Source organism: Frankliniella occidentalis, unplaced genomic scaffold (genome assembly GCF_000697945.3).
Source record: "Frankliniella occidentalis isolate FOCC.00 unplaced genomic scaffold, Focc_3.1 Scaffold171, whole genome shotgun sequence".
Lineage (NCBI taxonomy): Eukaryota > Metazoa > Arthropoda > Insecta > Thysanoptera > Thripidae > Frankliniella > Frankliniella occidentalis.
The window spans coordinates 392,782-403,183 of record NW_026267297.1 but is presented as its reverse complement, the minus strand read 5'-3'; the positions used below and the strand labels follow the sequence as shown (position 1 = coordinate 403,183).

At 47.9% G+C, this 10,402-nt stretch overlaps 4 protein-coding genes across 5 annotated transcripts in view; 2 read left to right on the top strand and 2 right to left on the bottom strand.

Moving 5' to 3' along the window:
* Positions 1 to 5,380, top strand: part of LOC113209271 (uncharacterized) — a 47,029-nt gene extending 41,649 nt beyond the window's left edge. The window contains exons 3-5 of the mRNA XM_026426696.2: positions 1,536 to 1,587; positions 2,362 to 2,728; positions 5,233 to 5,380. Coding sequence (XP_026282481.2) covers positions 1,536 to 1,587; positions 2,362 to 2,717 — 408 coding nt within the window. The 3' untranslated portion in view covers positions 2,718 to 2,728; positions 5,233 to 5,380. The remainder of the gene's footprint in view (positions 1 to 1,535; positions 1,588 to 2,361; positions 2,729 to 5,232) is intronic.
* The window catches only part of LOC113209276 (uncharacterized), a 57,872-nt gene extending 49,551 nt beyond the window's left edge, over positions 1 to 8,321 (bottom strand). Inside the window, exons 1-2 of the mRNA XM_052271750.1 lie at positions 8,185 to 8,321; positions 5,239 to 5,425 (exon numbers count right to left, since the gene is read on the bottom strand). The gene's annotated coding sequence lies outside the window, so the exon portion shown is untranslated. The remainder of the gene's footprint in view (positions 1 to 5,238; positions 5,426 to 8,184) is intronic.
* Positions 8,132 to 9,925, top strand: LOC113209275 (uncharacterized). 2 transcript variants are annotated; one of them, XM_026426700.2, is made up of 5 exons: positions 8,578 to 8,745; positions 8,915 to 8,968; positions 9,144 to 9,265; positions 9,352 to 9,456; positions 9,599 to 9,925. In XM_026426700.2, exons 2-5 carry the CDS (start codon positions 8,938 to 8,940, stop codon positions 9,698 to 9,700), a joined length of 360 nt encoding a protein of 119 aa, XP_026282485.1. In that variant the 5' UTR covers positions 8,578 to 8,745; positions 8,915 to 8,937; the 3' UTR covers positions 9,701 to 9,925. The 2 variants fall into 2 exon arrangements, with proteins under 2 accessions (XP_026282484.1, XP_026282485.1); XM_026426699.2 differs by lacking the exons at positions 8,578 to 8,745; positions 8,915 to 8,968 and adding an exon at positions 8,132 to 8,273.
* LOC113209274 (group XIIA secretory phospholipase A2) overlaps positions 9,458 to 10,402 on the bottom strand; it is an 8,169-nt gene continuing 7,224 nt past the window's right edge. Inside the window, exons 3-4 of the mRNA XM_026426698.2 lie at positions 10,203 to 10,374; positions 9,458 to 10,107 (exon numbers count right to left, since the gene is read on the bottom strand). Coding sequence (XP_026282483.1) covers positions 9,983 to 10,107; positions 10,203 to 10,374 — 297 coding nt within the window. The 3' untranslated portion in view covers positions 9,458 to 9,982. The remainder of the gene's footprint in view (positions 10,108 to 10,202; positions 10,375 to 10,402) is intronic.

Below are 10,402 nucleotides of genomic sequence, written 5' to 3'. Positions count from 1 at the left end.
CCCGGCCCCACCACCGCGCCCGCTCCAACAACGCCACACTGGCCGTGCGCGGCCTCCCGCTCCGGTGGTCCACCAACTCGCAGCTCGCTCGCTCTCCCCAATACATACCACTCCCCCCCCCTACCCCCTCTCTCTCTGCGCGTACTTTGTCCGTTTTTGTTTCTACCGCTGTCTGTTTTCTTTAGCCTCGCGGGGGGACTAAAATCTCCAACAAAACTAAGACACGGACGCGTCGCCAAAGTTTTCGCCAGCGCGGGGGCAGCATCCCCCCAGGCGGAGGGAGTTTTGAATACAAAAATGTGTGTCCTTCCCCGTATCTGCGAAGGCGGTTTCCTTTTCCCCGCCCGGCTCGCCTCTTTCATGCACCGTCTTCGTTCAAAAGGGGCAGGAGGGCAGGAGGCGGTGACACGGGGCGCTTATTACCGGGCGCCCCCCGTCCCGCGCGCACGACTGGCGCTAAAAAAGAGATCCGTTCCTAAAAAGAATGTCGAGGTGACACGCGCCATACGCCATTTCGAGAGAAGCGCGGACGACATCTCACTCTTCTTCCTCACCCTTGGTCTCTAACCTTCTCTGCTTCCGCCAGTTTTATTCCGTTTGCCCTTCCCTCGCGCAGGGTACTCTACCCCACCCCCTCCGCTTCGTCTGCCATTCTTTTCATCTCTACTTACTTATTCGCCATTCAAACTTTTCTTCTTTTTTCCCCTAAAGCGCGCGGTCCTCTCTCCCTTCCCGGGCCATCTTAATCGCAATACTATTCCACTTTAAGTCCCGATGAGAAGCAGCGACGCGCCGCGCATTACAGCCCACGGCAATCACCCCCCCCCTTCCCCCCTCCCGGCCATTTCATTAATAAAATGTCGTATCCTCCATCCCCCTGTCAACAACGTGGCCGCCGCCGGGGCCGCCGTGCTCCAGTGAGACCACAGAGGCGGTAAAGGGGGAGGGGGGTATATAAAATCAGGGGGCTGGTGTCGTGGCCTGTGGCGAATAGGGGTAGGCTTTACGGGGGCCAGTCTCCCCCTCCCCCATCCCCCCGCGTACACTTGGGCCAGCTGTCTGTCAGCCCGGTGGGCTAATGAGCAAGACCAGAGCGACTAGACCCGACTCAATCTAGTTGCAGCAGCGTGGCGCGGCGTAGCGTGGCGAGCTGATGGGAGCATGGGGGCCCCTGTGAGTTTATTGCGCGAGGATGGGGAGGGGCGGGGCAGGGAGAGAGAGAGAGAGAGAGAGATTGCTTCTTCAGCTGTTGGGGCGGGGCTGAAGTCATTACTGAGGTTAAAATGTAATAAAGCAGGGACAACAGAGGGGCAAGTCGATGGGCATTTGTTATCTGTCACTCTCCCCTCGACCCCTCCTTGCCTTGAGCGGCCCTTTGGCCCTTAGTCTTTCGTTGGGGGCTTCCCCCAGGAGGCTGTCTGTCCGGACCCATCAGAATAAGTCTGTGTTTCGCGCACGCCGCCATATTGCCTTGACGTGTCAACCATATGATCATATGTCAGACTACAGCGTTTGCATTTTCTTGTCTGTTTCAGTCTGGAGCCGTCTCCCAGCAGGCGTCGGTGGATGCAGGTCGGGGACAACTCGGTGAGGAAACTGGAGATGAGGAGAGACGGGAGGGGAAAGGGCACACTGTTTTTCGCCCGAGCAAAAGGATTCTGAGATACCACTGGAATATCATCTCGCCAGTGCAGGACCCATAAAACCATACCCCCACCCAATGCTCACTCGTGTACTTCACCTCTCTGCGTGTGATGTTCTGTACTTGTACATAATTCCGTTTTGTATCGAGTGGAAGTGTGGTCACTGGTCGTTTTCTTTCAATTCGCCTATCGTTTATTTGCACAAAGTCAGTGACGTCACGTCACCCCTAGTCGTAAACTAGAGCGACACTCCTCGATGTGTGTTTCCATGTCACATTTTAGGCGTCACACTCGCCACGTAAAACGCACACGTAAGAAACGCTTATTAGCGAATAAACGTAATTTTGAATCAACTTGCACACAGATGCTTAGAAATTGAATTCCAAAAGTCTGCAATTATCCGTCGCACTTGCCGGCATGTCGCTGCGTGGCATTAGGCGTGTATCGTCCGCGCTTGACATGAACGCTGATCTCGCTCTTCAAGAGAGTATATTCCAATGTAAACCCGTGTCCAAAAAAAGTCACAAAAAAAAAGTAGTTACTCAAAACATATGTGACCACGACGAGAAAAACGAATTGGAGAACCCCTCAGCTCGAAACAATTCAGCAGGTCGGGTGCAGAACATTCATCACGCCTTTACAGCAGATTCCGGAGAGGCCCGGCCGAGACGAGCGCGCTGCCGGCGTGCCACACCTGACTTTGCTCTGTCTATCGCAGCGGACGCCAGGCCCTCGCTGGACGCGGGGGGCGCGCCCGAGGAGGCGGTGCCCGTGTCGGCGCAGCGGATAAAGTTGGCCCTGGGCAGCATCAAGGAGCGTGTCTCGACGGCGTACGGCTCGCTGGCCGAGCGGCTGCGCACCGGCTACCGGGTGTCTCTGGAGCGGCCCTCCTGGGCGCGCGGGGCCGGCGAGCGGCCCCTGCTCCGCAACCCGTTCACCCGCAGGGGCTCGGGCCAGGGCTCGGGCCAGGGCTCGGGCCAGGGCTCGGGCCAGGGCTCGGGCCAGGGGTCCCCGCAGGGCGCCGCCCAGGGGGCGGCCAACGGCGGCGCCAAGCAGGGGCCCCTCGCCACCTAGGCACGCGTGGTGTAAGTCGCGCTCCACTTAATTCCGTTGTTTGCTTGCTGCTGCCACAGACGTTGTTGTTGTTGTTGTGTTTTTCTTTCTTTCCGTTGTTATTCTCTACGCGGATCATGCACTCAGAAAACCGTATCTTTCTGGGAACGAAGTGATGACTTTGTCGCAATCATTAAAACAATCATTACAACAAAGAATGTTTTTTTCAGCTAGGCCCTAGTTGTTTAATTTCACAAAGAAAAATTTTTGTCACCCGGACGAAAAATTTGACTCTGGTTTCTGGCAAGAGTTTTCTATATACGGTAGATAAAATTTCTTTTCGCCAAGCGGAAGCGCGGTTTTCTTGGTGATGGTCGGCACGCCGAGTCCCTTATGGCGCTCGGCACGCGGCGCGACGCGCCCCTCTAATGGCGGCGGCTGCGGACCCGGTCGATACGCCATATCCTGCGGTCGGCATGAGACGACATAAGCCATCAGCATTTCCCAGACCGAGCAGAGATTTTCAGCCGGCCGCATTACCGAGCCATTGGGCCCGCCATTGTCCCGCGTAATTGAAACAGAATGGCGGGCGATAACGCTGATTGATTGCAAACTTCAATGCTGATCGGGATCAAAAGAGCCTCATTTCATTTATTTATTTTTAGCTCGCATTAAATATGTGTTTGTAAACGTTTTGGTTTTTTTTCCGTATTGCGTAAACCGTTGTTATTTTCTATTGCGTAGTAGCGTAGTGTGTTTCACATATAATGCAAATCGCTGACACTTTGCCACGAGCTAAATAACTCACTAAGCACTGCCTATAAATTGTGTAACTGTAGTACATTTGTTTCTGCTGTTCAATGTTGTTACCGAGGGGTCGCAAACTCGAATAATACTCAGTACACGGGTCCCATAACCCCTTCATAATAAGACTTTGTAATACTCCATAAATATGCCACAAAATACCCCAAAATAACCCACATAATACCTTTTAAAACCTCATAATGCTACATAATACTTCATTATATCAAATAATATGTCATAAAATCTCTTAAAACGTGCCATAATACCGCATAACACCATAATACTCCGTACACGGCTGAGGTGAGTTGGCGATCCCTTGGTTATTACATCGTTGTTGCTGATTTTTTTGTTTGTTTTAAAAAGAAGTCTTATTATTGGTATTGGCGCTGATTAGATTTTCTAGTAGGGTTATAGATTATAGATGCACGCAAAACTCACAAATTTTAACAATAAAGTGCACCACTATGCTATATAGAGTAGGTAAGATATCAGTTTCCCTACCATAAGGGCAAAATACCCAGCCCATCCAGAAACGCAGAAGGGCTGCTGGCTCGGACCCAGGGCTCTCGGACCAGCCTCATCGAGACCCTATCTCTGCCGCCGCCAGCTCGCTCCGGAAGAGAGCCATCCCACACCGTCACTTTCCATCACAGGGCGCGTCGTTCGTTTGGCTCCCCGTTTGCTATTCCGCCCGGGGATCGATACCATCCGTGCGATGTGCTGGCCGGGCACTAGGTCTGTCGTCCACCACCTCCGGCTACCCGCACCGCCACCACCCCCTCCTCCTGACAAGCAGCGCTGGCACGACGGGCGCGCGGGCCGCGCGCGACGGAGTGGAGAGCGCCTGGGAGGTAGGCCGCAGCGGGCCATCCGTGCCCTCGCGTTGCCTACCGCGACGGAGTGGAGAGCGCCTGGGAGGTAGGCCGCAGCGGGCCATCCGTGCCCTCGCGTTGCCTACCCCCCAGGCGCTCTCCCGGAGGAGCTGCAGCGCTTGGCCCCGGGGCGCTCCCGGGAGGTGGGCCGCAGCGGGACACGTGTGACATCACGTTGCCTACCCACCAGGCGCTCGCCTGGAGCGGGTGCAGTCGAGATACCGTCGTCACCCGACGGGTGAACCAGCAATCTAGCCAGAGGGAGCAGCTTTCGAAAAAGGGACCGCGGGTACTACGGGAGAGGGGACATCTCAGAGGGAGGCCTTAACGTTGTTGCGGTAAAGACATTAATCTCCCAGGGAAAGAGATCAACTGGGGAGGGAGTGGTGGCTGTTTGGCGGCCCAGGGTGCAAAATTAATGGACCGCGAGAAGGCCGCTGCTGCCAGCAGATGGAAAAAATGGGGAAACAAGAAAAAGCACAAAGCGACTTTCTTCCCCGCCCCAGTCTTTACCTGTGTAGGGGTTAAGAAACTCGGGGGGTTTTTCTTGCCGTTCCAGGAGCAGGGCGCCGCCGCCGCCGCCATCACGCGATACACGGCGGGCGACGGCGCACGGCAGCATGCGCTGATAATACCTTGCGAATGATTTATTCGTATTGCGAATGGCTTGGCTGCTTTATAAGCCTGTCGCTGAATTATTCCCTCGAAGGTTTTTTCCTCGCATCACTAAGGAAATAATCGTTCGTATAATAATTTGCTCGCAACTACAAAGGCAGCCATACAATTATTATTGTTTTGCACGGGACTAATATCACACGGTGTTGTAGAGATGCGTGACACCTGCGTGACGTGTGTTGCAGACTCACCGATCAAGAGGGATCGCTGGCAGCGCCGGGCCCGGGGCTTCTTCGTGCGCGCGCTCGCCATCCTGTGCTTCCGCCCGCGACGCGCCACCGGGAACCTGGTCCTCGCCGCCGCCCCGCGGCCGCAGACCGCCTGAGGCCTGAGCCGTGAGCCGTGCCGGAGCGAGAGCGTCAGTCAAGTCTTCCCTGCCTGAAAAACACACAGAGAACGTCTCAGCTGCTTGGCAACTTACTTCTGAACAGTGCAAACGGAACAGCGAAAGGTTGTGGATTAAAATGAGTAGGAAATTTGTGTCATATTGTGTAGTGCCCTGAACATTTTTGTGTGTCGTCGTGCAAGAGAATGCGGTGCTTGCAATTTCAAACAGATATCATTGCCATAATCTTTTCAGCCTGCCCAAATGAAACTTGTGTCTAGGTTTTCAAGTGTGTGTAGATATACATTCCCTTGTGTGTGAATAGATATCCCCAAACCATAATGTAAGAACGAAAGTCTTTCGCCCTCTTTAGAGATTTGTGTGTTTCTTTGGTAACATCAGAAGCTTAAAAGTTGACGCTGTACATATACAGTTTGAGATAACAAGGATCTTGGCCTTTTACTGTCCGCTATACCACAATTTTAGCGACTTGTGTGACCCACTAGTTCTGCGGTTGTTCGGTTTGAGAAAAAATGAAAATGACATGGGTAGGAATTCGCACAAAGTTACAAGGTCTCAAGCACATCGGGCCCAGCCCCGCCCAGTGACCGGGGGCGTGGAAAGCCCACACAGAAGGACTTCGTTGAGGATATTTTGCATTGGCGCTAGTACACGTCTATCACCCTTTTCATCAGTCCAGTTTGACTTATCTTCGTGACTTAATAGAAAGCTCCCGAAAATATTTCCTTGATATGAAATGGCTCTCCTCGGATTCCTGGGGAGGGGAGCGAATGCTAATTCAGTTCAGTTCTTGATTGCTTGCAAAACTACGTCGTGGATAAATGTGAATATGTATAACTTAACAAGTATTCTTCCCTGATATTTATTTTTGTACGCAGAGTGAGCCTGCCCTGCTGATGCCTAGCTTCATTCAATGACAACTAACAATGCCCGCTGCACAATAAGACTTGTCCGTGAGTGAAACATATGCTAATGTTCTATGTGAATCTGCATTTCCTCAAATAATGGCGGGTTTACGATGGATTTTCTTATGTTATGTCAGAACTTATGTTATGTTGAAAGAGCTTATGTTATGTCGGTTTTGAAGGGGGTGTTTACGGTGGTTACGTTATGTCTGCAAGGAACCTTATGTGAAATGTACCTAAAAGCATAAAACTATATTTTTGGAGGAGTTAAAACCATTGCGAGAAATTTAAAATTAATTTTCGCTGTTAATTCTTTGTATGACAGCTTCAAATTTAAATTGTCCGAATCCATAATTTACTTTGTAGGTTAGGTTTCCACTGCTTCGCGCGCGTTCTCGCGTTTCTCATTGGTTGCCGCGTCACGTGACCCTTATGTTATGTCGAAGTAGAACATAAGTCAACTCGATAGTTGACTTATGTTGCAAGGAGTTATGTCGCAACATAACATAACGATCAACATAGCATCGTAAACGGTCCCATAAGAGACAAGCAAAGTTGACTTTACGACATAACATAAGGGTTCGACATAGCATAAGAAAATCCATCGTAAACCCGCCATAATAAACTGAACAAATAGCTTTTCAAATGGATAAAATTTCTAATAAGTCGATGACTTCCCGCGGGGTTTCAAAAAGGCCCGCAAACAGTATTCAAATTTTACGTAGAGCTAGGGCCTCTTGAGCCCCCCGAAAACGGAGGAGAAATTGCATTCTGTTATTATTGATGTGATGAGCGTATGGACCTACTTTCCCCTTAAGATTGACCAAGGAAATAGTATAGCAAGTTGAAGAGGTGGGTTAAAAAATGTTCGAAATCAAAATAATTATAATACTTATCAAAAAACCTTGTGTTTATTTATTTGTTTCGTTTGTGAATGGTATATCATTATGTGTCAACATTCCACTCGATGTCTGTATATGTGTGAAATAAAATTGAATTATTTACTGCTCTTTTTTTTATTTTACTGTCTGTACGTATGTGCGTGTTGCTCTACCGTTTTAGAATATACAAAGTGCATACCTTTGACCGGGATTAAAAATCAGCATGTCATTCCTTTGATACAGCCGATATATTGAAGTAAATATTTTAATATCAAAATCAGAATGAAGAAATCTTTACTTATACTTACCCAAGTCGCAAAATCTAGCAAACTACATTTAAACTGCATTTTAAGTACGGTCTAAGAAGCGCAATTTTGGGCGCGTCGACGTACATTTTCGGCGCGTTTTAGACAGGACATACCTAATATGCAGTTTTAATGCAGGTCTGCTACCTGGGTTGATGTGTAAACATATAGTCAGACCAGCCTAAGGTCGAGAATGGAAAAGCATAGGGAATTCTACGGCATCCAATCTCGACCTTAGTCTGGTCAGACTCTAACATCGAGCATAACAGTGATTATCATAAGTATAATGTAAGCAAATCGGTCTAAAATCAACTCTCTTATATCATGGCCGCAATTTTTACGACCAGAATAAGGGCCCTAGTGTTTAACCAGCAAAGTATAAACCTTGAGAAAGGGCGGCCCTTTCTCAAGTATAAACGAGGGCGTAAAAGCGAGCAGCTTCAAATCGGAGGCGGGAGAAAAGACCTGGTCGTGCCAACCTCCACTTCAAAACAGCGACCTTAGAGCTATAAACAAATCCATGATTCTTCAAAAGAATTACAGGCAGAAGGTCTCAACGTAAGTAAAATACAATTTCCTTTAGTACCGAGACTATTTCGACAGTCGCTTCTCAGTCCACGGAATCAGATCAACAGGGGGGCATTTATGAGTCGACCAACTGCGCCTGCACTCCTCGGCCAGCGCAAACATCGATCCTAACCTCTTTGTCCGCACGAACGTCTGCCGCTGCCACGGGAACTGCTGGAGCTATGTCCCTGTTACAAAGAATTTGGCGCATTTTGTTCCGGGGTGAGACTCAACCTGCTTCGGGGCGTGACTTGCATGCACACCATACTGTGAAAGGCAGATAATGACAGATTAAGGAGATAGGCCGAACGCTGTGATAAGAAAACCAGCATGACAGTGCAGGGCAGCAAACCAAACAACTGCACGAACAGGACGTGACCCTGAAATTGACCAAGTCATCACCACGATTAAAACCGGCAGATGTGACCTTTATTTCTACCAAATAAAAAGTGATGTCATGATTTGCAGCAGAAATGACAGATTTTCCTGGTTAGGTACCATGGCTAGGGGGGAGGAGCTGAGGGAAGTGCGGGGGAAGGGGTAGGGAAGGAATGTTGCTGTGATATTCAGTCAGTCCGACCGTCACCGTGAAGCTTACGTGACGTGCCTAGTGAGTGTTCAGTGTCCACTGTGTGTTTGTACCCGGATCTCACACTTCGTCAACTGTTCCGAGGGTGGACTTGTCTCTCTCAAGGTATGAACGCTGCGTGCAATGTGATCAAATTTTTTAGTGATATTGTCTTAGTTCTGGGGCGTCTGCCTACTTGTTAATACAGGCGTGCTTTCTTCACCATCACCTTTCCGGTGCAATGGTATTGGATAAGGCCAATTTTCAAAGTAAATTCGTACTTCTTTCATTTCAGTTTAAGTCGTTACTTACTTCAGAATGTTCTGCCCTCGTGTCCCAAAGAAGAAAGGTATGGTTATTCTGCTGCTTCGTGACATCAGACATGACTGTAGACTTTCAAAGTTCACAACTGCTATTGGTTTTATAGTTAGACTACTATTCTTTAACTTTTCTCTTGCATATTGCAAGAAGGCAAATCATTTATGTTATACTTTCTACAACATTGTGTTTTCCCCCCACAACAGGGCCTGTCGAGCCTGTTGATATGAATGGCGAGCTTGCTCAGTCGGTGAAGAAGATGATTTCAGCTGATAAGGTCGTCATTTTCTCCAAAACCTATTGCCCTTACTGCAATATGGCCAAGGAGGTATTAACTTGCTCTTCAGAAAAAATATTTGGAGTCTTAATTTATATTGTCATCTCAACACTACATTAATACTTAAATTTATACAGGCTTTCGACAAGATTAAGTTCAAGTACACAGCTGTGGAGTTGGACAAGCGTGATGATGGGGACCAGATTCAGGCAATTCTTGGAGAAATTACTGGTGCTACAACCGTAAGTACAATAATTTATTTATCTCCTGTTCATTTATTGTATAGAAAAGTGAGACATTGTTATTACTTTCTTTTCTTACCATCGCGATTGTAATGGTATTGTTTGCTTGGATTTAACAATGCATTCAAACATCTGCTTTCAGGTTCCACGTGTGTTCTTGGAAGGAGAGTGCATTGGAGGAGGTACTGATGTAAAAGCTTTACAAGAAAGTGGTGAGCTAAGTAAGAGACTTGGTCTTGCTTAGACAAGTTATTTTATCTTGTTCCATATTTTGTAAGTCCGTTTTGATGTCTTATTTTAAACCTTGGTAATTTTATCATTTTTTTTTAAGACACATAAATTTTTGCTTTATCATTTGTTGTGCAATCACATCAGTCATTTGTTATGTAAAATTTTGGCAAATACTCATGAAATTCAATGAACTGTTAACTATTTAGAACTATGCTGATTAAAAACCCATTCAAAACTATTTCTCTAAAGTTAACTTTCTTTAATAACTCATTTGGTACCTCACTTCCAACACTCATCACAACTCAGATTTGTACTTCTTGCTAACTGGACAATAACATGCATTTTTCTGTGCATCTAAGTAGGACTTGCACCCAAGTGTCATGGTACCTGAAAAGAGAGACTTCGCTACCGTCTTGCATACTGTAAAACAAAATTGTAGCAATGGGCATGTTAAAGACAAGAAGTCAAGAAGTCAAATGAGACAAGAGAGTTCATGCTTTAAAAAAAATCCTTACCTTTGGTCAAAGCAGCACCAACAGTTTGAGCATGGCTGTCACATATTTTGTACAAACATCGCTTCATGTCAAAATCACATTTTTCTTTACCAGAGTTACAAGTATCATAACAAATGTCATGCTGGTTGCAACATTCTGTCATTTCGACAGCAGGTAATGCATCTTTTGGAATCTGAAGCAAACATGCAAGCAGTAACTAG